General features: G+C 41.3%; 1 protein-coding gene across 1 annotated transcript in view; it reads right to left on the reverse strand.

The window, feature by feature from the left end:
• Window positions 1–23,113, reverse strand: part of myo7aa (myosin VIIAa) — a 25,058-nt gene extending 1,945 nt beyond the window's left edge. Inside the window, exons 1-48 of the mRNA XM_088428432.1 lie at window positions 23,009–23,113; window positions 22,785–22,898; window positions 21,904–22,056; window positions 20,396–20,580; window positions 20,207–20,328; window positions 19,920–20,062; window positions 19,715–19,828; window positions 19,542–19,610; window positions 19,281–19,365; window positions 19,079–19,155; window positions 17,749–17,868; window positions 17,536–17,678; window positions 17,184–17,394; window positions 16,971–17,106; window positions 15,793–15,899; window positions 15,107–15,244; window positions 14,356–14,514; window positions 13,914–14,006; window positions 12,534–12,628; window positions 12,368–12,452; window positions 12,063–12,281; window positions 11,262–11,369; window positions 10,771–10,980; window positions 10,434–10,640; window positions 10,177–10,353; window positions 9,840–9,929; window positions 9,638–9,765; window positions 9,141–9,267; window positions 8,938–9,057; window positions 8,330–8,503; window positions 8,012–8,239; window positions 7,355–7,522; window positions 7,164–7,281; window positions 6,963–7,089; window positions 6,434–6,603; window positions 6,165–6,355; window positions 5,946–6,070; window positions 5,686–5,843; window positions 4,894–5,047; window positions 4,539–4,694; window positions 3,586–3,691; window positions 2,396–2,509; window positions 2,227–2,314; window positions 1,519–1,625; window positions 1,262–1,447; window positions 544–660; window positions 379–462; window positions 93–212 (exon numbers count right to left, since the gene is read on the reverse strand). Coding sequence (XP_088284558.1) covers window positions 93–212; window positions 379–462; window positions 544–660; window positions 1,262–1,447; window positions 1,519–1,625; window positions 2,227–2,314; window positions 2,396–2,509; window positions 3,586–3,691; window positions 4,539–4,694; window positions 4,894–5,047; window positions 5,686–5,843; window positions 5,946–6,070; window positions 6,165–6,355; window positions 6,434–6,603; window positions 6,963–7,089; window positions 7,164–7,281; window positions 7,355–7,522; window positions 8,012–8,239; window positions 8,330–8,503; window positions 8,938–9,057; window positions 9,141–9,267; window positions 9,638–9,765; window positions 9,840–9,929; window positions 10,177–10,353; window positions 10,434–10,640; window positions 10,771–10,980; window positions 11,262–11,369; window positions 12,063–12,281; window positions 12,368–12,452; window positions 12,534–12,628; window positions 13,914–14,006; window positions 14,356–14,514; window positions 15,107–15,244; window positions 15,793–15,899; window positions 16,971–17,106; window positions 17,184–17,394; window positions 17,536–17,678; window positions 17,749–17,868; window positions 19,079–19,155; window positions 19,281–19,365; window positions 19,542–19,610; window positions 19,715–19,828; window positions 19,920–20,062; window positions 20,207–20,328; window positions 20,396–20,580; window positions 21,904–22,056; window positions 22,785–22,898; window positions 23,009–23,113 — 6,531 coding nt within the window. The remainder of the gene's footprint in view (window positions 1–92; window positions 213–378; window positions 463–543; window positions 661–1,261; window positions 1,448–1,518; window positions 1,626–2,226; window positions 2,315–2,395; window positions 2,510–3,585; window positions 3,692–4,538; window positions 4,695–4,893; window positions 5,048–5,685; window positions 5,844–5,945; window positions 6,071–6,164; window positions 6,356–6,433; window positions 6,604–6,962; window positions 7,090–7,163; window positions 7,282–7,354; window positions 7,523–8,011; window positions 8,240–8,329; window positions 8,504–8,937; window positions 9,058–9,140; window positions 9,268–9,637; window positions 9,766–9,839; window positions 9,930–10,176; window positions 10,354–10,433; window positions 10,641–10,770; window positions 10,981–11,261; window positions 11,370–12,062; window positions 12,282–12,367; window positions 12,453–12,533; window positions 12,629–13,913; window positions 14,007–14,355; window positions 14,515–15,106; window positions 15,245–15,792; window positions 15,900–16,970; window positions 17,107–17,183; window positions 17,395–17,535; window positions 17,679–17,748; window positions 17,869–19,078; window positions 19,156–19,280; window positions 19,366–19,541; window positions 19,611–19,714; window positions 19,829–19,919; window positions 20,063–20,206; window positions 20,329–20,395; window positions 20,581–21,903; window positions 22,057–22,784; window positions 22,899–23,008) is intronic.
• Between the last annotated feature and the right edge of the window lie 3,594 nt (window positions 23,114–26,707).

Genomic DNA, 26,707 nt, shown 5'->3' on the forward strand with positions numbered 1-26,707 from the left:
CCTACAAGCTTGCAAAATTTTAATTTAGGCAGCATTATGTAGCCACCACTCCTTTGTTTACTTTTCTCCACATGTAAATAATTGTGACCCACCAGGGACGTCTCACAGAGGAGTTTGCTTCCCCTGACAAGATTTCCGATGGTGATATGGAAATATGTGTTCCCGCTGCTCCAGTTGGAAATCTTGGTGAAGGGATGAGTAATCAGAATGTCCTGGCGGCACAAAAGAAAAAAAAAAAAAAAGACAAAATCAGGCTCATTGTGGTGTTGCACATGGGCTCAACATTTCTGGTAAATATTTGAAATGTTTAATTCCAATTAGTTATTGATTCACTGCCGTTGACAGCTAAAGATCAATTTTAACTGGGATGGCAGTGACCTTGTTCTTTGGATCGATGAGACTGACTCCATGTTTGTTGATGGCGATCAGGAGGATCTCCGGGTAGTTGGGCTCTGTGGTTTGCTGAAGACAAAATAATGATCAGTCAGGGCATGAAAAAACAATAGAGAGGAAGTGGTACAAACAAGCCCCTCCCTGTTTTACCTTGACTTCGAAGAAGGCGGAGCCAAATGTGGGCCATTTGTAGATGGTTTTAAGAAACATCAACTTCGCGTCTTCTCTGGATTTACCGGCTTGCTTGTTGAAGAAGGCTACTACAGACTGTCTCACACACACATACCGGTAATTGACTTTAATGTGGGAAATAAAATATACAAGAATTAATTCCAAATGGCAGCTTTGACCCTAAATCATCAGGTTTCAGTTCTTTTTTTGGATATGGGCTGAAACTATTTGTGTATCTCCTTGTGATAGGCATGACTACCAGATTTCATGTTGCTAAGTCAATTTGGAACCAGGGATGGATTACCAAAAGATTGAGGAACCCCTGTGTAATTTCAGGCATAATAATGTTAAGTTGTTTTTTTTTTTTTTTTTGTGGGTCTTCTCATAATACATATACTTACCAAATTTTGAGTTGCTAAGTGTGATTGATATGAGACTCATTGCGTTTTCAAAAATCATAGGGGAAGCTTCAGAATGGTCTCATCTGAACCAAAATGGCTGACTTTCATTTGTGCATGGCATAAGATTTTTGTGATTCTACTCACAGTAAACATGCCCACCAAAGTTCATCTTGCTAGGTCATTTTAAAGGACATCAAAAGGAAATTCCCCTATCTAATTGACCGTGAGCTTAAAAAAATTATGTTCGCTGTTTCAGTTGAAAAATGAGTTAATGAGCAAGGGGATTCCAGGTTTACCCTCTTCCAGTCATCCGGAGACATTTGGCGGATGAGATCCTGGGGGACCAGCTCACGCAGCATCTTGGGAATGGTTGGAAAGTGGGACTTGTCATCCTCAAATTTGACACGGTAGATGAGCGCGGCCAACTGGAAAACTTCATCCCGTGAACATTTGTGATAACCGCGTAGGTATTTGGGCAGCTCCTGGTTGGGAGGTGTTCACAAAATGAAGCACGTTTAGTGTCTTTCTGTGTCTTATACTGAGGTGGACTCACCTGGTAGTAGTGGAAGATGGAGTCGGCGAAAGGGTCCTTCCCTGGGACAGTGCTGGTCCACAACTTCTTCATGAAGAACACCTGATAGGTCAGAGAGGGAACAGCACCTACAAAGTATATAAAGATTTGATTGTATTATGTTATGCTCTGGCCACACAATTTTTGTGGGTCCACTAAAGATATTGTTAAGTCAAACTGGCTTTGGGGCCTTGAATTTTTATGCAGTTTTAACCGCTTTCAACCAAAATTGAAGACTTCCTGTGTCTTTCCAAGAAACCGGCCAATTTCCAGTGTCTTTATCAGCACGTTTTTGGGTTCTTTTTGTGGTTCTGCTCATGAGAGACATGACTAGCAATTTTCAGGTTGCAAAGTCAAACTGGCTTTAGGAGTTGAATTTTATAAAAGATTCAAATAACCTAAAAAAAAGGGCCAAATTTAACCTGAAATGTTTGCTGACTCAATGTCTGTTCAAGCAATCAAGAGTTTTTGTGGGTCTACGTATGATAGACATTTCTACCAAATTTCAATGTTATACTTGGGCTGAATTTTTACTTTTTAATGAGTGTAACCGAGCCATTTCAGTTAACAATTGAAATTTAAGCAGATTCCCTCTGTCATTTTGTGTCTGGATTCTGGATTTTTTTTTTTTTTTGTTCTACTCATGTGTATTAAATTTCATGCCACCAAGATATGGCTGGAGATTTATACCGTCTTTTACTGGACGCGATTTCTTGATCCAGTCCGTCAGATGTCGGACAAAGTCGAAGAAGAAGTCTCCCTCTGGAACGCTTATCACCTGACATCAACGGAGAGCTAAATTAGTCTTACGAAGACAGAAAACGAAGTGGATTCTTTCTTGAGAAGAGAGGAAAATCACCTTGTCAGAAATCTTGACAAAGAGGCTGAAACCTTCTGGGGATTTGAGCAGCAGTCTGGTGGAGATGTTCTGACAGAAGTCCCTGGCTTTGGTGCTGGATTCCACCTCAAAAGCCTGCATAATTCATCCATGAGAATTAACGTGAAATTTATCCCTCCATGAGTTGTCACCTTAACATGGTGGAGGGATTTGCGTGTGCCAGTGATCTTAGGAGCTAAGTTGTCTGGGCCATTGGTAGGGTCACCCATGACAAACAGGTCCTAGGTGAGGGACCAAACTAAGCACGTCTCATAGATCCCTCACAGATCTCTCATAGATCCCTTATGAGAAATACAAATTTGGATTTTCTCTTGCCAGGACGTGGGTCATCGGGGCCCGCCCTCTGGAGCCAGGTCTAGATGAGGGGCACGTTGGCGAGTACCTAGTGGCCAGGCCGAGCTCGGCCCAAAAGGATAATGTGGATCACCATTACCATGAGCTCGCCACCTGTGGGAGGGGCCATAAGAGGTCGGCGCGATGTCAGCTGGGCGGCAACCAAAAGTGGGGACCTTGGCCCACCGATCCCTGGCTACAGAAGCTCATTCTTGGGACATGGAATGTCACCTCTCTGGCGGGGAAGGAGCCTGAGCCTGTGTGCGAGGCTGAGACATTCTGACTAGGTATAGTCGGACCCGCCCCCACACACAGCTTGGGCTCTGGTACCAAGTCCTCTCGTGAGGGCCTGGACTCTCTTCCACTTTGGAGTTGCCTGCGGCAAGATGGGAAGAGCAGGTTCGGGCATATTTATTGCCCCTCAGCTCGGCAGCTGTACATTTGGGTGCCCTCTGGAACACACCAAACAGCAGCTCAGATGAGTACCATCCTTTCTGGACTCTTTGGAGGGTGTTCTGGAGAGCGCACCCTCTGAGGACTCGCTCGTTCTGCTGGGGGACTTCAATGCTCATGTGACACGCTGGACAGACTACGTCTCTCGACTGGGGAATGCCTGGGGATCCTCCTGGAGGAGCTGTATGAAGTAGTTGGGGATAAGGAAGTCTCGGCCTGCCCGCTGAGGCTGCTGCCCCTTCGAACCGATCCCGGATAAGTGGAAGATGATGGAGGGATGGATGGATGGATATATGGATGGATGGATGATATTCCTAACATGTTGACGTTTAGGACTTTGCGTACATATGTTGTATGTGTCATACCTCGTCCGTGTCATCAGGAAAGTAAACCTTGTGGAAGATTTGCGTGGTCTTGTGTTGGATGGCCTCTACTTCTACCAGATGAGGAGGGTATTTTCTGGACCCGTTTCTGTTAACGTGGGTTTGGAACATGAAGACATTTTAGTTTCTCAAGCCATGTCCAGTCTACACCTGGATTGGGCTTTGTTCTTTAAGTCTAGACCACTAAGCATTTTCATTTCACACATTTTTAATATATTTAGTTTTCTCTCTACTATTATCTACGATAAACACAGTGAGCTAATTGACGGATAGCCGAGCCAGTCAATTGAGAGCAGTACTCGATCTTCCTTCCTCAGTCTTCGACTGAAGTTCACACGCAATTGTGGCTAAAAGAGATTGACGGGGAGTAAATAAAGCTTTGGGATCCTGTGACCTCTTGTAATAAATCGGAATTTCAAGAGTAAACTCTGCTTGTTATCATGTTTAGCCTGCTAAAGGCTCCACTATAGTTCAACGTCTGAGGGCTGATACTCCGAGGGTAACCATCCCACCCCCTTCCCAGATAAAAAAAATAAATAAATAAAAATTCTGGTACCCAGATACACATGCATGAAGATTTCTAGGGGGTGGAGAGGGGGTCTTCGCAGATTTCTCTTTTTGTGGGGGGTTTTCGGTCCCCATTAACCATGAAAAATGAGGGAACACTGTATACAAAAAAATGTACCGTATAAATTAAATAATATCTAACTTTCAATAACATTTAATTTATCTCAATTTAACTCAGTTAAGAATATTTAAATGAATTAAAAAGGACACATTATTGTATCATTAGACCATGTTATATACTGTACACATTTTCAACTTTTTAAATCTCATTTACAACTGAGGTGGCCAAGCTTTTATTTTTTTTTTTACAAATCAAACGTGGCACTTGAGTTGCAAATGCTGTCACTTTGGTTTCCAATTGCACTTACCGCAAGGCTTTGTGCACCCTGTGCATGCAGTCGGTCGAGAGCGGATGTGTCCTCTTGGACTGCAGGAAGCGCTGGACATGTGGAAGCAGAACATTGCTGGGAGGAAACAGGCCGGTGCACAGCCACAGAAGCTCCCAGCCTTTCTCCTCACTGTACCTGTCAACATAAAAGCACACAGTTCCGTTCCGCTTTGTATTGTAATGTCCCACGTGGAAACTTGAGGCATCGATTGCTTTTCTGTCGTTTTCCAAACATCCGTTCAGACAAGTTCAATCAAGACACAGCCATGAAGTAAAGCCAGTGAAGAGTATCATTTTCAACCTGCTCTACGTCCATGTCAAAAGTGAGTACGCACTTGACATGGTTGTCTGTTAGCTGCTTGATGATCTGGCAGAAAATTTCATCCTTTAGGGGTTCGGCCTTCAGGGAGCCCTCGAAAATCTGGTCAGTCAACTCGTTGACTGAGCGAGTGCGCTTGGATGGGTAGTCGCCCATATACTTCATGACAGGTAGGACTCATGGTTAAGGAACATGCTCCTTTTGATTGTTATGGTTAAAAATATTGTAAAAACGTAGTAATAATATGGTAATAAAATAGCATACTAAAATGCAAATTAAAAGTGTGATAACATGGTAACAAAAGTGTAATAACAGTAACCACTTGGTAACTACATGTTAACAGTGTAATATAGTAATAACATCTTATTGTGTAATAGTGCCTGTAACTCTTAATATGGTGAAAACTACAGATTAAAAACATGGTACAAACATAGGAATGTAATATTTAGCAATATATTTCAACAAATTTGAACATGGTCATATTGTAATGCGGTAGTAGTAATGGCTGGTAATGTGAAATAATGCAACAAAATAGGCACAACGTGTTAAAAACAGATCATTTAGTAATATATTATAAAATTATAAATACAATTGTAATTGGAAGATATCGATGAATTGATAACATCGTAATATAGTTGAATAGAATCAAATAGAATGCCTTTAATGTCTTTGTTCAACAAAATTGGGAGCACTGCGCCGATTGGTCCATATATGAACAATAAATATAATGGATAATCTATAAAGAAATAATAAGAAGAAAATAAACCATAGTTTCACAGGAGTTTCACACTATCGTTGGAAAGGATATCGATGAAGGCCATGCAGGCCTCCTGAGCAAGTTCCTCATGATGGACCACCTTCTTTAGCAGTGGCTGTTTGAGAGGCTCCCTCGTGCAGCTCCACAGTTTATCTTTTCCTCGATTTTTGGTGACCATCACCCTGCTCAGCGTGTGTTTGGGAGGAGGCCTGCAACAACAACACCAATTACATCACTCAAGTGTGTGTTATTTTTGGCTTTTATGACAGGGTTACTGTTTCAAACCTGGATGTGCTTTGTGCAAACTGTACCTAAAGTAGTCATAGGAGAACTCCTCCAGTGTGTACGGTTTGACAGAGTCTTCACTGTCAGGCAGTACAATTTGTGAGACTCTTACGGACTGCTGCCTCTGATCCGGTGTCATGGTAACCAGAGCCTGAGTCGGATGGATGACATGACCATTATCAATACCAACAACAACAAGTCATCTTCTGCTTGATTCGTAATGATTCTGGGTCTTGTCATCCCACCACAATCTCCTGCTGTGGCCTCGTCATGGTGGGCAGTACGTAGACGGAGTCTGCCGGAAAGTCTCCCCTCTGATTGGTCCTCTCATTGACGCCGTGCGCCCAGCCCGAATTGAGAACTTGCTCACCGGTGTCGTGATCCAACAGAATCAGGTCTCCCTTCTGGAAACTCAGGAACGTAGATGGTTCACCATCTGCAAAACAATCAGAAAAACACTTGTGACTTCTTTGTGGAGTTCTAGAACGCATTTCCAAGTCCAGTGAGGGCATACTCTGGTTGGGACTATCTTGTAGCGCAACCACAAACTTGGACCGGTTCCTCAGGCCTTCCAGAAAGGTCACCACAAGGTCACGGATGTCCTCGGCATTGTTGGAGGTGAAGGTATACTCTTCTCCTTTGATGGTCGCCAGTGTGAAACTCTGACTCTGCAACTTTCCACCCCTCAAAAAACAATTAACATTCATCATTAGTTGCTTAGACACATGAAATTTAACAATCTCCACGCGTGATCCTCAGGATCTCAGGAAGCGACTGCCTTCTGAGCATTCTTTTTCTCAGTATTGTTGGTCTTTGGGTCCTCAACCTTCTAATTTCCAGACAAAGTCCTTTTAGACTTGAGGGACCATTGCCCTACACAAAGTCAAAACATACCAAAAGAGGGACAACAGTTCCAGGCATGCCTCATCTCCTACTCAACATTGCAATAATTTCTCGGGAAAGAGTTCTGGCAGGTCAAAAGCTGTAAATGGATGCCCATTCCTAAGAGCGCATGACTGACTACATTTCCCAGCATGCCTCACCTGCTGCTAGATACAGCAGTGATTTCTGGGAAGGAGAGTTCCAGCAGGACTTGCTCCTGTTCATCTACAAAGTAAACGCCGGTCCAGTTGACGGCGACGATAAGGTCGTTTTTGGGCAGACTTGGGCCTGTTAAGCAGAGAAAGCAAATCATCCGGCAAAGTCCATCACAATACTTGGAGAGACTGGTGATTGATTCTTACCGGAGAACTTGAAGGCTTCGTAGAATCGAGAGAAGAGCAGAGGCCACTTGTGGCGGGCAAAGTCCACCACTTCCTCCTTTACCTTCTGGGGATCAAACCTCTTCTGGGTGTAAATGCCCTGAACACCAAAGACAAAAGAAGATCCGGTTGCTTTAGTCATGACAATAATCACATCCACTTATAAAGTGCACCTTTTTGTGTGCCGCCATGATGAAGTGAGCCCACTTCTCCACCGTCTTGGATGTGCTTATCTCTCTGTCGGGGACGTAGGACGGGATGAGGCTCAGAAGGCGCTCCAGCAAGACCTCTGAGCCATAGTCCACGTAATACTGCTGGGATGCTAGCTCTGCTAGGTCGTCCTGGGCCAAAAAGAAAAGGAAAAGTATTGAGTCAAGATTAAGGCTTAGAAAATAAGGAAAATACCTTAAGATGGACCCAAGGAGCAAGTTTAAAATGAGAGTAGAAGAAGAACTATGTCTAAAGAAGAAAGAGATGAAGAAATATAATATGCCCACAAAAGAAGAGAAGAATCTCAGCAGAAAAAGAAAATGATAATAGCTACAGAAGAAGATGGGGAGCATGTGCGGAGGAAATGCAGAGACATGTCGACAGAAAAGAAGGTTCATATTTACAGAGGAGAAGGAGCAGGTCTTAAAAACATAATTTATATGGTAAAGGAGACTTATGTCTTAAAGAAGAGAAGGGAACAGATGTCCGAAAGAGTAGGAGCATGTCCACAAAACTAGAAGAGCAGGACCATGTCTACAGAAGGAGTGTTTGTTGAGAAGAACAGATCATAGCCATCGAAGAAAGAAAAGTATCTCCGGGTACGTCATGGAAGCACTCACTCGGTCACAGCGGTACTCTCCAAATTTGACACCCCTGACGATTTGCTGATAGATGAGGTTGGTAGCAACTACGTCATCAGAGGCGCAGTGCCATGGTGTGAAGATCTCCTTCCTAAAGAATAGCCTCCAGGGAGCATTCCTTTCCTGGGCTCCCTGTTCTTTAGCGTACTGCTCACATTGCGATACAGCATCCATCACATGGTCGTTCCCGCTGCCCAACGATGACACCTGTGCAAAACCATCAGATCTTGATCAATAAAAATCCTTCTACCAAGAAGAAACTGCATTAAACAAGTTAGCATGTTCATATGACGGAACCTTATCAAACAGCGCGATGTAGAGCGAGAAGCCAAATCGGTCCTGTAGGCTGATCTTGTCGGACAGTGTGTTGCAAAGCTCCTTGGCGGTGGTCGCCGAATCCGTCAGCAGTGTTTTTGTGGTTCCATCCATGAACGTCACGGGCAGCATGATGGGTTTCTTGGACTTGGTTGCCTAGATATGCATTAACCAATGTTACGCGACTAAACCTGGATTAGTTGTCATGTTTTTCATACACTAATCACAAAAAGTTACGGATTTTTCGCTTTTGAAGCAAAAAATTCTCTGTAACCGTTAAAGGTAAACTTAATTAAACCTTCCATAAACATTTGATAGCGTATGGCCACCTGTCATTTTTCACTGGTAACTTACTGCAGGAGTTATAAGTCAAAATGCACAACTAGTGCTTGATGGACCAATAATTTTCCTGGTTTAATTGAAATTGGCATTTAAAACTGAATTGTTGAAGGTGCTTTCAGAAGTTTACAGAAAGTCAAGTGAACTTGATCTGTAAAGCTTATGATGCATTTTAGGATTCTCCTAACCCACCCAATTCCAACCCACCCAAAAATCCCAAACATTTTGGTGTGTAGCGTATGAACGTGTACCTGTAGCTCCAGCCAGGATGGAGGTTGTGTTCTCGTGCCATTCACAAATGTTCTTCTAAGTCGTTCTTCACAATATGGAGCGTAACCTGGTGGCCCGTTGTTAATGAAGTTTCTGAGGTACTGGAGGTGAATGTGACACAACACAATATTGTCATTATACTACCAAGTTATTGCATATAGGATAAAAACAGCTTTGTCCTGACCTTGAGAAACCGGTCTGACGGTGCAAAGCAGCCGACACACAAACTGATGAGGATCCAGCCTCGGGCGTGCGAGCTCTTGGATGGGTTCTGACTCAGCTGTTTGCAGATCTGACAGTAGATCTCATCCCTAACGCACAGACATAATAAACTGTTAACATCATGTCAACATCCTTGGACACAGTTCTCCTGAGTGAAAAGTAAGTCCATACATCCACTTCAATAGCGCTCATCATCATAAGAATCCTGGGTGAACTGGGGCCTATTCCGGCTGAAAAAGGTGGAGTACAACCAGTAATGCTCTCTGGTTTTAAAATGTGTGAGAAAATCAAAAGTATTTAAAGATGCGAAGATAACATGGACCTAAGTTTCAAAATGTTTTTAGGTGGCTAAAGCTGGAGCTTTCAATTTGACTATGGTCATCAAAAAACAATTGTTATGTGACTGAATCTGTATTCATGGATCTTAACTGATATTCAATACAGGATCAGGATTTTTACCTCAGTGCTGGCCTCAGAATGCCGTTACCGATGATAAAGTGAAGTTTCTCCAGATTTGACGTCGGACGGTCCTCTAGCATGCTGTTCCCATGGAGACCGTGCTCGCCATCATTCAGCCGCTTAGTGACCTGAAAGAGTTCCTTTCCTTTTTAACTCTGACTGAATTCACACCGGAAGATCGTTAGGATTTTTTTGGTCGTACTTCCTCCGTAATCTTGGATTTTTTCTTCAGGGTGAGAGACACTAGCTTGTGTCTGATGCTGTTCTTGCGATGGCTGTCAGATTGAGGAGTCTGGAGACCCGAATTAGGACAGGTCATAATGAAGAAAAAAAAAAGCTCCATTTCATAAACTGAGATAATAAAATGTGTGTCGAGTTTCTTGAAGAACAAGAACATAGTTGACTCTTTGTACAACATGTATATACTCAGTTTCTCTAACAATCTTAGATGGTTCCTGGACGAGAAAACATTTATTCAAAAACTCAACATATTAGTCATTGAGTTTTGTCAGAATCTCATGAATCCTGAACCACCTTACCTCCGCCTCTCCCTGAAGAGCCTGGAGCTCCCTTTTGTATGTCTTCTTCCCAAGGGTCTCGTAGATCTTGGTCATGACCGGAATCTTCTCACTCCCATCGCTGATGGCCGTGTGGTATTTTGGCTCTGGCAGGTCCCCCATGAACCTGAGCACCGTGATCCACACGGCCAGAGCCGCCTAAAACCGGCATTAAATACACATGGTCAGCATCGTTTCAGGAATTGATCAAGGGATTGGTAATGACATCTTGGGCCCACCAGCTGGTCTCCTTCATCCTCGTGAAAAAGCAGCGGCTGCTTGAGTGGTCGGCGGACGTACGTATGTGTGGTGGTCCCCTGGAAGTAGGTGGCGGCAAACTTAGCAAACTTATACTCCGACAGATCCTCCTCGTCGTCGTCCTCCGGCAGAGGAAGAGCCTCATCCAGGTCCTCCTCCTCCAGTTCCCGGTGGGTCCTCTCCAAATCCTGTGCACGAAGTAGAGAGAAAAGAACTGATGTTAGCTAAAAACTATGCAGTAAAAGATAAAAAAAACATCAAATAGGCATGAACGAGCAAGCCCGACTGAAGCTTCCAGATTAAAGAAATTTACAGTACCTCAAAGCCGACAGGTGCTTGTCCCTCCTGGCCAGGAAAGGAGCTCGTGCTCCCCAGGAAGCCGAACATTTTGTCCACCATGTCCGAGTCATTGACGGGCTCCAAACGAGCTCGCTCCATCTGCTCTACCAGCTCCTTCTTCTTCCTCGCCTCCTCCTTTTCCTTCTTCTCACGCTCGGCATCCTCTTTGGCCAACTGAACCAGACGCTCCTGCAGCAAAGATAGTTTCAAATGAGGAAAAAGGTTGACTAGATGTGTTGATCTGAAATGGGATTGCCCATTTTTTTGCTGGATTTGTAACTTTGGACTTCTTTATATCATGCTGTTCTCCACCCATATCTAGAAAATTACTCTTGGGTAAGAACCAGAGCCACTTTCAACGTGTTTTCATTTTTAGTTCCTGATAAGCGGGACAAAAGAGCAATTTTCTGTGAAGTTCAATGCAAAGCTTCGTATGTCTGTTTTATTTTTTACATAATCTGGAGTTTTACCTGATGTTTGCGTTCCGCTTCAGCCTTGGCTTTCTTGGCAGACATCTGGTTCCTCAGCTTAGTTTCCTCGGCTAGACGCATCTTCTCAGCCTCCAACCTTCTTCGGTACTGATGGAAGACAAAAAAAAGAGTCCCAAGTAAGATCTATTTTACAATAGCTCACACCAATGGTTCTCAACTGTCTTTCAATGATCTACCCTGTGTGAAATAATTTTTTTCAACCAAGTACCCCCTAATCAGAGTAAATGTTTTTTCAATAAAAGAAATAAAAAAACAGTGCTTAGCCCTCTGTGTCTGATTCATTAGGCTTTGGAACTACATTTGTAGTGTTATTGCCAGTCATATTTTATCCAGCATCTCACAAACATAGATTATGTAACATCGTCTTTTTATGGCTCGTCTTCTGAAAAATTGTGTCACTAACTCAATAAGTGTTTGTACAACACAAAATAAGGCATACCATTTTTGCAAAAGAGTTGCTATACTGTTGCTTCATTTTCCAATTCATTGGCTCTTAATCTGAAAAGAAAAAGTTACTATTCCTGTCACGGCATTATAAGGCATAAAATTAACTTTGCTGAGCGCTGCAGAAACTCTCACGTACGTCCTGAATTGTCTTTTGGTATCGCTTCGACCACTGAGCGTAGTTAACTACGCTTGGGCTTTAACAGATAGTGAACTCGAACTTAATTGCGCAATGTTTTCACTTCACTCACCTGGCTCGCAACTGGGAAAAAAATGCTGTAAAAAAAATCAAGTATCCCCTTGTCTATGATTTGCAAACCTTACATGCCCCCTTACCTCGCCTCTGAGCCTGCGGTACAGCCTGCGTGCGATCATCCCTCGGGTATACGCCTGGATGGTGATGACAGCCCACAGCCGGTGCCTGAAGGCGCGGCGCACCAGGAAGCCTCGGCATCGACCCTGGAACCCGCTGATACGCTGCCGAGCCACGTGGTACGACGCGCACAATTTCCTCGAACGCACTATTGCCTGGAGGCGCGAGAAGCCCGCCCGCATCTACAAAGGCAAGGACCAAGATTTAAGGAAAAAAAAACATTGGGACGAGCTGACAGATATTTTGACGTGGTGACGATGATCCTCACGGCTCCGTAGTTCTTTCTGCACTGATATCCTCTCCATGTCTTCTGGATCAACATAGCCGACTTCCTCATCCTCAGGAAGTTTGATCTACGATACAGAGATCGAACGACCACTGTGATGACTAACAGTGGATGGATAGTGGATATACTAATTAATTTAGGACCCTACCTGTCCTTGAAACCTCGCACCACCTTCTGGATGAGGATGACCTTGTCTGTGATCGCTTTGTCCCTTTCGATTTCCAGTAGCATATCGTGATGATCCTATGGAACCAAACTTATGAGCCATCTTCTTGACCATTCCAAGTTTGGTAGTCCAGATTAAAAGAAACGCCGAACACGCGTCGTACTTTGCCCACCCCTGATTCAAAACAGTAAAGAATTCTTGAGACAATCTCTGAAATCGATGATTGTCTTTTTTTCTCATTTAACCTTTTGCACTGTGGCTTCCTTTCAGGAAAAAGAACATGATGTGCCTTCCTGCGCTTTCTCTTTCCTGTCAAGCTTCATAGAGAACAGCCTGAAAACAAACGCCGGTCCAAAGACTTGCGTGGAAATCCTCAAATTAACCCTAACTAAAGGTGTCACATGTTGACACCGCTAAGGAAAGTGACACAATACCCTGATTATCTGAGAGAACAACATTAGAACACAAATATTAGGTCAGTCATCAAAACTCCAAACACACAGACGGTGAAGCAACAGCACTACTTCCTGTCAAAAATTGTCATGATTGGTAACAATCACAGAACTTCACTTTACTGCTATAGTTGATGAGTTTTTCTTATTCGTCCAAGTTTACACAAAAGTACGATCAATGTCTTTGACCACCAAATAATAATGAATATAGTAAAATATAAATGTCTCTTTGTTCATACAGTATAGTCTTAAAGCTAGTTAGCGCATGTAACAGATAATTGTTTCTTACATATAATAGCTACCTCATTGATACATGTAACTGAACGTTTTTGGATATAACGTCTTACACATAACAGCTAGTCCACAAAACAGATACTAGTTATTTCACCTAATTTTTAGTAAAGGGATGTAATAGCTAGCAGTTACATGCAACAGATACTTGTTTCTTTAATAGAACAGTTACTGCGACCTATGCCACATACCAGCCAGTTAATTCCTACATGTAAAAGCTCCTTAGTTTGTACATGCACAAGCTAGGAGCTGTTACATGAAACAGATGTTGTTTCTTTAATGTAACATTTACAGCTACTTAATACACCAAAAAGCTAGTTAATTCTTATCTCTAACAGCTAGTTCATTATGTATCATTATGTAGTAGCCATGTATTTTATACAAGTAACTACTTATTAGAGTATGTAAGAGTTTGTGCATGTAACATCTACTTATATTTTACATTAAGGCATACAAGCTCTTCTTTCCAGATTGTGTCATTTTCTTTGCCTTGTGCAGTTTTATATTTTCCTCCATTTAGTTTAATTAAAAATTGTGTGGAAATCATAAACGTGGTTAAATTTAAATTAGTGGTAGGTGACTGGCATTATTTTTGCAAGGTGTGATTATTACGATTCACCTTAAGAAAGATTTTGGTCTTTCCCATCTGCCAGTCATCGTCTCGGCCGAGTACAGCCTCTGCAATCCTCTGACATGTTCCCCTCAGATCCTCCTGAAAGACACGTAAATAATATCACAGGAGATTACCTTAGCTTAACTGCTCAATTCATTTCCCCTTCACTAAAGTGGCATATCAAAGGCTCTCTCACCTCATCAGTACAGCACTAATATTACCGGTAACAATTCTACACAGAACTGTCATTGTCAGTCTACATGTGGTGCTGCGTTGTATGTGTTCAATGTGTTGCTTGTATGGTTAGACCACTGCATCATGCTGTTTAGCAACAGCAATGGGTTAGTGGATTGAAAAGGTGCTTTTATCTAGCTTGAAAAAGTCTTTAGTCAAGTCACTTGAATGTCAAGGCACCGGTGTACATGGTCCCTTGGTCTGTAAACGCTACCTGCTTGTAGGCAGGTTTGACTCCGGGCATGAGAACCCGGTAGCGGTCCACAAACTCCACAAAGGTGTAGCGGATGGGATAGCCTGCTCGACGGATCCGAATGGTCTCCATCATTCCAGAGTACCTCAGCTGACGCACGCACAAATCTCGATCAAACAGCTGCAACACACAAGCCATCGTTGCGCATATAACCACTGTTTATGTAAAAGTCAGTTATTACTTGTAACAGCTAGTTAGTCAATGTGTTATAGCCATTTTGTTCATTTGTGCAGCATCTTTTTATTACTGGTAAATAATAGCCTTTACATTACAGACCTAGTTGTTGCTTATAGGTAATGGGTAAATGTAGTAACTAGCTGTTACATGTAACAACGAGTGGTGTTGTTATACACATCTCGGTTACATTTATGAACAAGCTGTTATATTTAGAAACACAAAAAAAACATAAACTCACTCGTTTGTAACGGCGGCTTTTTCATGCTTTGGCTAGATGTTACCCTCTAACTACTACATGTAATAACTGTTACTTATTCCATGTTACAGCGAGTACCATACTTAAAAGGAAAGGTAAAAACTGACATTTTTAACAGTTCTTTGAAGCTAGAGGTTGCCTGGAAAGTAAGTTGTGATAGCTATTTACTTCCAGTTACCAATTATTGTTACATGTAACAGCTAGCTGCAAAAGGTCACAGAAAAAAAATACAGTACATTGTAACCAGCATTAGCAAAGCAATCACATCCAGAGGCTTACCATGGGCTTCTTGTATTCGTTGGGTTTAATGCAGCGGACGAAAAAAGGCTGACAGACGCTCAATGTTCTCATCAGGAGCTCCAGAGATTTTTTAAACTGACTGCTGAGAGTAGGAGAACGCTTCCTGGTTTCTGCCCCCTACAAACACACACACATATACACACACAAAGTTGGTCCATTTTGTCCTTCCTGAGCTTCTTCCTCTTTGTGTCTAAATGTTAAAAAAAAGTTGATGTGTCCAGTGAGTGTAGAACAGAAGTGGACAAGCATTTACATTTACATTATAATGCATACTATAAGATACATTAGTTTAACTTGTTACATTCATTTAGCTGTTTTTTTTTTTTCCCCCACATTTTGATGAGGAGAATATCCCACCAATTATGTCATGGGTCAATAGTGCCGAATGAAACAGTCAGTCACAAAGGTATGTTAAAGTGGTGTTTCATTTCAAGACCTCAATGAGTTTGATGCAGAAGAGGGAAGGAAAGACTTTTGTTTTTTACTTTTACCTTTGGGAGAGGGCTGGACGGAAGGTGTAGAAAAGGAGCAAAACCACACAGAAACTGTCAGGAAATCATGCAAACAACACACATAGAAGGAGATGTTTGACACATGCAAAAGAGGAAAACGTTATTCTCGTGTACTTGGTCATGTAGTCACTTTAAATGAAATGTGCATGTTACCATCGCAACATCAGCTTGGAAGATCTGCTTGATGAACTTATTCTTAGATGAGTGAACCAGCTGGATGATGTCACCGTATAACGTGTCCCTGTTCTTCTCCAGGAAGCCTGCGTCAAAGACACAAATGAATACTTAGCGTGTGTAGATTGTATACACATAAAGTGTTGCCTTGATCTAAGATTGTACTTGGTTCTGTCAGCAATTTCTCACTTAATCAGTTCAAAATTCCCCCTTGAAATGATTTAAAATCCAATTAAAATGAATGGAAATGCCATTAATTCTTTACACACATATAGTGGAACCTTGATTAATGAGTGTTACTGGTTCTTTGAGCAAATTGTGATTTAATTTACTTGCACTATGAATCAAATCACAAATCCACTTTGAAATGCATTGAAATGCCATTAGTCCATTCTAGTCCTTGAACAACAATTTCTATTTTGTATGTTTTTCATGAGGAAAAATAGCTTTTACTACACTAAAAACTACAACGAATTAACCTGGTTACATTGTGTGTTGTTTGAATGTCTTTAAGGGACATGGCTGTGCGCAGTGGTTCCCAAAGTGGGGTAATTATAGGCACGAAGGGGGTTTGTGAAATTTTAACAGGGTTTCTGCAGGTATCAGCAAATCCAATTAAATATTTTTAAATGTGATGACAGGTACAAGACATTTCTCATTTTAAATTAAGAGCAAAATAATTCGAACGTGAAGCAAATATTTTGTCTTACAGTAACTCCTTTTGCAAAACATTTAAAGCTTTTGTTTTGTTACATTTACTATAGATTCGCATTGTCAATAGTGACATAGTTTTCCGGCAAATGAGCCAGAAATCAAACAAGTGATGTTACACTATCTTCTAGAGTTGCTGAAGAAAATACACAAAGGGATACCACTGCAAATGCAGTTCCAACATTTTAAGTCGTTTTCTTCTTCATGCAAAAATGAATTGTTCTGGTTAGGGGCTACTTGGCAGGAAAAAAAAACAAAAAAACTTCACAGGATCATTGCCTAGTGTGGGCGATTGGTCACCGTGTGAGCAGTAAGATTTTTATCTCAATCAATATACTTCATTCAAAAACAGCTTGAACTCATTCAGTCCCATTGATGACTACTGACAACAGAAATCAATTTTCACAGGGCCGGCGGTGCATAACTTCATTTTGGCTTACTAGTACCTCTGGTTTCGTAGTAGACCACCCCGGCAAAGTGCTGGATGCCAAACTGAGTCTCGTGGTTGTTCTTGGGTGGAATGTAGTTACTGTTGACTTTGTGCTGAAAGTTGAGTTTGTTCAACATAGTGCTGTCTGTGCCCTACAAGGCACACATACGACACTTATTGATTGCAGCGGTAACAATTGATCAGCAGTCACGCGTGTAGCGGCGTGTACCTTGGGGAATCGGCTCTCCTCGTCGATGAGCGAGATGATGTTCATGGGCTTGATGGCAATCATGTCCAGGGCATCCTGGTTGTCGGTGAACTCGATGTGCTGCCAGTTGATGTTCTCCAGGTTGTACTCCTCCTGCTCCAGTTTGAACACGTGCCGCACGAAGAACTGCTGCAGGTTCTCGTTGGCGAAGTTGATGCACAGCTGCTCAAAACTGGCGCCAAGAACACACACGAGCTTAACGTCGGGCGTCTGTGTGGCGTTTGCGGTTTTGTGGTGTGTAGTTTGTACGGACCGGAACGGTGTGTGTGTTTGCTATGGATATATACTATACGGTAATTATTTTATATTGTACCTGTTGACGGAAAAGTTCTCAAAGCCAAAGATGTCCAGCAGTCCAATGGAGCGTCTGACAACTTTGCTGTGTGAGGATGAAGGCTTGTAGATGGCAGCATTGATCTTCTCCACGATCCACACGAACAGACGGCCATAGATACCCTACGCAAACGTGCACATGTGTCAGTCATCATATCAAAGTCTTGTGTTTTTTTTTTTTTCAGTGTTTCACCTTGACAAAGGCGTCTCGCACATCCAGAGCTTGCTCCATGCTGAGTGGCGTGGACACAGTTTCTCCTCTGGTGATCAACGTCCTGCTCGTTAAACAGTTCATCAGGTCCTTGCCATCCACCTGCGCACACACGTGCAGGTATTACATTATTGACATTTAAACAAACATTAAGAGTTTGCATAAATGAGTTAAAGCAGATATTTACTCTGTTAGTGGGTGTTTTTTAGCTAGAAAAATATATCGGTAAGATATTTGGTAAAGAGAGTATTTTTCAGAAATGTGATGCCACATTACCATAGGTGACACAACACTTATTGATGCTGTTGTTAACTTATGCTTTTTTATCAATTGTCCTTTTTCATTTGTATTACCAGTTGTTGAATTAAAAACGACTCTTTGCTTTATATATGAATACACTATGCTTAAGCTTCCGTATTACCTCATTCACTGCACATCCAGTTAAAAATGATCTCCAACCTACTTAATAATTTTTGTCTACATTGGGTTGCCATCCTTTCACAGTACTGTATTTGCTTTTCTGTATTGTCTGTGCTTATCTCTGACTGAATGTGTGTGTCTACTGTCTTCAAATGTTGCGGCCTGGCCTTTTGAAGGACACGGAAGTGTGTGAACGAGGGTGTGTTTGAATGCAGATTGTTGTTACTCAAAATGTTGAGTGTTGTCAATTGATTATTGATGATTTTATAATTAAGTATAGTACTTTGAAATATCATTGTTGTTGTGATTCTTCTTCCTTTTCTACTTCATCTTCTTTGTCTTCTTTACCTTCTTCATTTTCTTCATCCTCTCTTCTTCATCTTCCCTTTCCTCTTCTTCTTCTTCGCTATGTGACAGTTAATTAATCAACAAATAGTCGATGATCCAATCAACCAATAATTTGTCTATAATTTGTCTATAAACCTTGTATCCTAATTTAAAGTTGCCCAAATCATGAGAATTTCCGCGTCCCAAAGTAAATATTCTCAGTGATCTGTATAACAAACATCTATTTTTACATTATAAAACAATGATCACAATTTTTGTTGATTTTGCTGACATTATGAAACAAAACAGTTATTATTATTATTATTGTCATTATCATTCTTCTTCTTATTATTATTATTACTATTATTATTATTACAGTTATTAGCAGTTGTTATAACTGTGTTTGTGCAGTTACCACATTCAATTTGAAAAAATGAAAAAAAAAGATTAATTAATTGACAAAATAACAGATTAATCTGTTATTTGAATAATCATTAGCGGCAGCCCTAATTATTATAATCAATTGTTGTCGTAATAGTAGTAATAAGTGAGAAAGCATGCGAACCTCCAGCAGTGTTGAGGTTGTTGAAAGATGCGGGCTGCGAACGACCTCACAGGCATCCAAGTTGTCGTACGTTCGTGCTACAGATCAATTAATTGACAGCATAAGAAAAAAAACCTTCAAAGAAGTTAAAATGTGTTTGAATGACCCAGAGTAAACATTTGACTTTTTTTTTTTTTTAAATGACTGAAGAGTTTGAAAAAACCTTCGTAGCGTAGATTGCCCATGTGTAAAATGGACGCTAACAGTTTGGAGATCTCCCAGTTCTCTTTGTCTGTGAACATCAGAACCTGCAAAAGACATTGCCACTCATGGTGATGTGTCATATTCATAATAGTAATATTACAGGATTTTTGAATTGTCCAAGAGGTCAGGTGTAACGCATCAAGTCATATGTTGCCAAGAATGTCATATGTTGGACAGGAGGTTTGATGTCGTGCAGGAGGTCATTTGCATTCTGTGGTACCTTCATTGCCGAGCGTATATTGGAGTATTCCTTCATGTCGTCTCGGCCGTCGCATATGGTACACTTTCCCTGCACACAAACAAACTACTGTAGCATCAAACAGCAAAATTAATGTTTTTTGTGTTAATTGTATTAGGACTGTTGGAACAGACAACACTAAGGTTTTGACTGACTATGGTGAGGTAGTTGTAGTCCGTGGCCTTGCTGAGGCCCAGCTTTTTCTTTTCGTCTGCCGCCATCCCCTTCAGCATACAGTAAAAGATGTGGTAGTTCCTCTCATCTTGAGCCTACACGCAGATGAAATTCACAAAACAGTATCAAGACTGCCATGGCGGAGTTTCTTTGACAGCAGCTAGATGGACGTGGCAAAAGTCATACCTGCCTACAGACTCGTGACTTCTCAAGCAGGTATTGTTCAATCTTGGCTCCTTCGATGGCTCCTCTTTTGTTGAAGTGAATGTCGATGTATTTGCCGAAGCGGGACGAGTTGTCGTTGCGAATGGTCTTGGCGTTTCCAAACGCTACGGGAGCAGTGAGGCCAACCGTTAAGCGATACCTTGGCTGAGACCAAGCTCAAACCACACATAACTCGTAAGTTCTCAACTCCAAAAACTTGGAGCTTTAGAGACGGTAAGTCAACGGGCCGCTGTAAATGGCAGACTTACCCTCCAGAATGGGATTGGCTTCCAGGACCTGCTGCTCGATCCACGAGTGTTGACCGCTGATGGCTGCGAGAAACTGGAGTATCAGCTTGGTGCTTTCAGTCTTTCCCGCTCCGGACTCGCCGCTGTTGGTTAGCAAACCAAAGGAAACGTTTTGGAACGAGAGTAAAGCACGTAAGACATCGAGCATACCTGATGATGCAACACTGGTCGCGGTTGTTCCTCTGCATGTTGAAGTAACAGTTGTCTGCGATGGCAAAGATGTGAGGGGGCATCTCGCCGATCTTCTTGTTGGTGTATAGGCGGATCTGGTCTGCTGTGTAGATGGGAAGCAGCTGATATGGGTTGATGGCCACCAGGATGGACCCCGTGTATGTCTAGAAGGAAACGGGTACATGATCTCTCCATTCATCTGGGTAGGATAGCCCCGATCCTTCCTATCCTTCCTACACTATATCTAAGGGTGAGACCAGGAACCCAACCGAAGCCCAGAATTGAATCTCCAACCTCTGAGGCGGATGTGCTAGCCGCTGGTCCACAATACTGTGAAGAAGAAACAGTTCACAAAGAAAACTTAATTCTGCCGCTTCCATGTATAAGCTTGTCTTTTTTCTCTAGTGCTTGAGCTTTCCAGTCTGGGGGCTTTCAGTCCTCCCAGGCTTTCTTGTCTCTGGACTCCTTTTGCAATTCCATTTGTGGACAACAGAATTGTTCCCAGGCCAGATCCTGTATGACACATGATGTCTCTGTGTCCAAGGTTTGCCTCAAGGTCTCCTTGTTGGGAGTTGTCTGAGTGTCATTTAAAATCAAGGCCCAGGCCATCTCAACACGCTTATGAGACCAAACATGCTGCAGAGGAAATTCATTCAGCGAGTTGTAGTCACCGCCTTGTCTTTGAGTAGTAATTGAAAAGACAAGATTGTAGTTCTGTCAGAGAGGGCAAACAATAGATATATTTTTTATTTTATTTTTTTATCCCTGCCAAGGTGTTTTTGGCCTGTCCAGACCAAAGTCACTTGTGGAGACAATGTCTCACAGTTGACTTGGAAAAGCCTCTGTGACCCCTATTGAAAGTCAAAGAGGTGACAAGATAGTCCAGGAGCTGTGGGTAAGGTTAGGGACATAACCTCGGTAATTTGAGGACTCTGTGTTTTGGCTCAGCTCTCAGTCTTCAGTTGTGAACAAGAACCTATAATATGCGCACTCGTGCCTCTAAGTATGGACTTGGCTTCCAACCCTGAGGCCAAACTTGAGCTGCATTTGTTGTAAGGCGGGTACATCTGGACCGACCGAGAGAGGATGATGTAACATGCATCTGCCGTCTCAGGTGGATGATGAGCGTATCGCCGTCAGCCATGAGAGAAGAGGAGGCCATGTTGGAAATGGTCAACATGCACGCATGCCCCTCTCGCTTACCATCATTTATTTTTTCATGCATGCAACATTCCAAGCTAATTCTCATCTAACATTTAAGACATGCCACAAGCAGTCTGTTAAGCCTCAGCCAATGGCGGCTCATCCATGTGGAGACTTACCCTGCCACCACAGTTTGTCTTTGGAGGAAACAGCAAGAAGAATGACAAGAAAGGCAAAAGATAGAAAAGAAAGAACGAGGTGAAGAAGAGAAATAGTGCTTGAGAAAGAGATACAAGTCAGGTTAAAGAAGCCGGATGGAAGCAAGAATTTGGCGCCTGACTCACGTAGATGAGCTTGTCGCTGTATCTGATGAGCAGGTTGCGCAGGATTCCGGCCTCGTTGAGGTCTCCCAGGCGGATCATGTCCTCCACGCCGTGGATGGAGGTTGGATGCATGGGTTTGATGTTGGTGGCGTTCTGGGGGGATATCCAGTGCTCCTAGAGGAACATAGAGGAACCGTCGTGAAAGCACGTCAGTGAACATATCAAGTTCAGTCTAATGATCTACAAGGGTTGAAGACACTTGTGATCTTCTTCTGAGCTTAATGCTACAAGAACTTTAGTGTAGAGATTTACTCCTACTTTTTGTGTTGAGTACTCTTTCCGAAACATAATTTTAGGAGTTGTTTTTTGCCCGAAAGATGAATGCCCGAGGACTAATTTTCATTTAGTAGCCCCAAAAGCCCTTTGCTTAAAGGGATAATCTGTTTATATTTGACAATTTTTAGCAGAAAAAAAGTTAAACTTTTGTCTGTAATTAATTTGATAGCAACAATTATTTTTCTTGTAAAAGTAATATCCTTAAAAATAAATTGTCCTACGGCTGTCGACAAATTACATCACCTGTGCTCAAGGCTGATTTCATGACCAATCGTGACTCAACTGTTGATCATTTGACATTCATAAGTAACTTTCATTGATTGAATGTGTTTTTAAATGGATTAATTATATGTGAAAAACAATTTTGTAATCAATTTAATTCAATTTCAAACATGTAATTTTTTTTTTAACAATTTAAGAGTTCAGACTTTCAGTCCCAGGTACTGTATTTATTTATATCTTTTTCAAATATTTCCAATGTTAGGCTGAAGGAGTGAAAAGAAAACACAAATTACACACATCTTTGGGAACTTTTTTTGGGGATGATAAAATGAACCAGAACTCACATTTCCTTCATCATCCACCACCTGGATTTGTCCGGAGTCGCAGAGTTTGACCACTGCCCCAATGGGAACTTCAAACTCCCGACCACTCTTCAGGTCCAGCCACACGTAGTCGCCCTAGCAAAGAAAGTTCAGTGATGCCGCCATTTTATATAGTCTTTAAAAAACATCATATAAATCTGAAAACATTCACCCTCTTTACACACAATTCTGAGAATGCATCCTACCGGTAACAGCGTGCTTTGTTTCACGACAGTGTTGACATTTCGGAGCAGAGCCCATTTGGCCTGATCCTTCTCGTAAAGATCCACGTAGTCCCGACGTTTGTACATGCTTTCAAACAAAAGCACTCAATGATAAAAAAAAAAATTCTTGTCCCCGATCCAATCCAGAGTCCACTTATTCCTATCAAAAAGTCAGAAACTGCTGACCATCCTGATTTTTGGCTCAAATCCTGCTCAGGTTTAGAGGGAACCCGCTGCAAAGGTTCAGCCTAGTTTTCACGTCCATGTGTGTGTTGAGTCTGACTCCCACATGCTTCCCTCGGTCGTCAATGGCAACAAGAGGCCGCTTCCTCCTTCTAGGTGTGTCAAGCAGGTATTGGATTTCTGAGTGGAAGACGCTAAGAGCTCATCCTTTAGTTGTGACTCCCGAATAAGCAGATAAAGATCACTTGAACAAAAAGCAGTCACAAGAGTGATGCTGTATCAAAAACACTTTTGCTTATCTACTTTTCCCACATTTCTCCACCAAGTCAAACCATTCCAAATTGAAGATTCACCAAATTCAAAACATTTCCAGCATTACTTTTAAGACAAAATTGCAATACTTTTAACATTTCCCAGATTTCCTCCCCATATCAATAAAAACATTCAAGTGAGAGATATTCAACAAAAAAGATTCGTCATTATTCCAATTTCATTATTCCAGAAAAAAAAAAATCATTATTCCAGAAAAAAAAGGTTCTTCATTATTCCAATCAAACTCTCCATTTTCCAAAATTGCAAAGATTTACTAGAGAAATTTGGAATTTTGACAACAAAAATTACTGATTGAAAAAATATTTTACGTAGTAGTTTTACGTTCTCTTCAACAAATTTCTTGACAAATATAAACCATGTCAACTTCAAAGTATTTAGCTCATTCAAGACAACCAAACATGCTACCTGCTAATGCTAATATTATTGAATTAAAAGGGCTGTTTGCGTATGTGCGTGTTGTCAAAGATCAACCCGTGTTTGTTTGCATTGGCGATCAGTTGTTCTGCATTCATTATTAACGTCAGTCTCCTGGTCGTGTCCTCTCATCGCCATGACAACGCACGCTGCCAACATGTTGACTAGCATTGCAAAATGATCAACTTTTTTTTTTTTTTTTGATTATTCACATATTCACTATATGCAGAAAGTAACACTGATGATCATGAAAACATTTATGTCTACTGATACCAGGATAGCTTTTTCACCCCGCACGCATTTATTTCTTTAAATAAATTATTCAAGCAGGTGTTGGCTTACCTGTAATATGTCAGTGTTTTAACTGCACAAAATAACTGAAAAAAACTGTTCTATTCAATTTCATTTCGAGATCGATTCAAACGTATCTATTATTTCATTTGTGATAAAACTTTTTGGTTTAAATTTCTTATATTTATTATTATACTTAATATATTTTACTTAAACTGTTTTTATGTTCCTAATTGATTTTTTTCAAATATATAATATAAAAATATTACGTGAAAAGTAAAATATTAAATAAAATAATTTAATATTTTGCTGCAAAAGTACTAAATTATTTACAATTAAATTAACTCTAAATTATACACTTTGAAACACTTTTTAAAATAAACTATTGATGAAAATATAGAAAAATGCTAAAGTGATTACGATTACATTATCTAAAAATAACAGTTAAAATGAAAATATCTATTTCATTAGTAGTATTGGCTATTTAAATAAAATATGAAAATAAAAAAAGTTATACCAAATATATCCTAAAACGTTTGATTATTATATTTCACCCAATTCACAAATTTCCCCCCAAATCTAATGTGGGCACAAAAATTTGAGAAAAGAAACTAGTAATAAAAATAAACTATTAATGACTATATAAGTCACATTTCGCAGATGGCATACTAGTGTCCTCTGCAGGTGAAACACGTCAGTGCCGATGCGTCTCAGTCTATTGCAGGTAAGTGAAGCAGAAGCACCAGCGTATAATTGAGCTGGTCGTTTGACTCATTTGCTCATTTGCATATAGATAGAAATGTCAGCCACAGGTCACAGCATGACATATAGCCACGTGCTAATGCTAATGCTAAACTCTACGCTCTCAAAGCGTTTACCTTGATGACGGCCGCGTACTTGTAGCTCAGACGGCGGACGTTAGGGTCCCAGCCCTCCAGGGGCCAATTGGAGCCCCTTCTCTTGGACGCGGTCGCCATGGTTACAAAACGTATGGCAGTAGAATGGGACCACCGTAGTTCCACGAACTTTAAAGCACCTAAACACGTTGCTGTCTCGCTCAGTGTGACCACACAAGTCAAATGTCCTCGATGCAGGATATCTAATGATCTGTGTGTGCATGTCTGTGTGTGTTGCCTGATTTTATTGGCTCGCCCTACTAAAGCATCCAACCCCAATCAAAGAAGGCCACTGTCCCAGCAAATTAGTCTGTCAGAAAGACTGACGAGTCCATCAACGCATTCACGGACTCTTGAATATGCCCACAACACACACATTTGTGATTACACGAAGAAGAGAAGACAAAGAAGTTACAGTGCAGCCTCATGACTGTCTGCTCCCTAATGAGTGCAACACGCACACACGCACACACACACGCACGCACACACGCATATTTACAAATGCAAGCACACAAATAAATGTATACTTGTCAGCATACATTCACTCATATACACATTTCATACAATATAGGGAGGTATACACTCTTTTTTTCAGTCTCACAAAATACACTCACTCTAAATACAAACACACTATCACTCATTTACACATATACTGTAGAGTGAATAAAATAATACATTTGACGGGGGTGGTGGTATGCATGGCGAGCAAGAGAGAGAGAGAGAGAGAGAGAGAGAGAGAGAGAGAGAGAGAGAGAGAGAGAAGATCGGAGATGGGTTCTTAAAAATCTATTTTTAATAGATAAACATGGAGTAGTGAATTTGACAATGAATATCCATCTACAGTATGTGCATGTGAGTGTGTGTGTTTGTGCGTGCTAACCTGCTGCAGGATGACCATTGTTTCTGTTCTGGTTCAACTTCTGGCTTGTGTTCTTCTTGCCTCAGCAGCAGTGTGTTGCTTTTGACAAACAGATAGTGGACATGTCAGAACATACATGTTGTATTACCAATAATACAAATGATGAATATTCTAGGCATTGTGGGCTTTTTGCCAAACATTGATCTACGGGTGTTGATGCAAATGTAATGGAAATGTAATAGAAGCTATCTAATGGTGAGGATTATCTGTTTTATCCGGTTTTGTCAGTTTCAGCAACAGACCAAGAAAGCAACAATTGTATTTAACAACATACAATGTATGTTTTGATGAGTCACAATTTTTATCTGATATCCTTGCAAAATGAGCTGATGCTTAATGAAGCTCATTACTGTACATCTATTTGCTCTTTGTATTGTGGTATGAATTCTCCATGTATTATTCAGCTTGGACACGGTTACAGTTACACGAGTGTGTGTGTGTATAATTGATGTTTCCATTATGAGCTGCCACTTTGATCCTTTAACTTTCTTGGCTACCTGACTACAACTTTTTGTTCGAGCCTCGCCCTGTACTAGAACACAGCCTGCGCAACAACACAGTGTGCACATCTTTTTAGCATTGCATGTTAGCATCATGTTAGCATCACGTTGACGGATCACATTTTTGCATGCTTGCATAATTTTT

This window comes from Hippichthys cyanospilos, chromosome 11 (assembly GCF_059441005.1).
Source record: "Hippichthys cyanospilos isolate Australia breed blue-spotted pipefish chromosome 11, RoL_Hcya_1.0, whole genome shotgun sequence".
Taxonomy (NCBI): domain Eukaryota; kingdom Metazoa; phylum Chordata; class Actinopteri; order Syngnathiformes; family Syngnathidae; genus Hippichthys; species Hippichthys cyanospilos.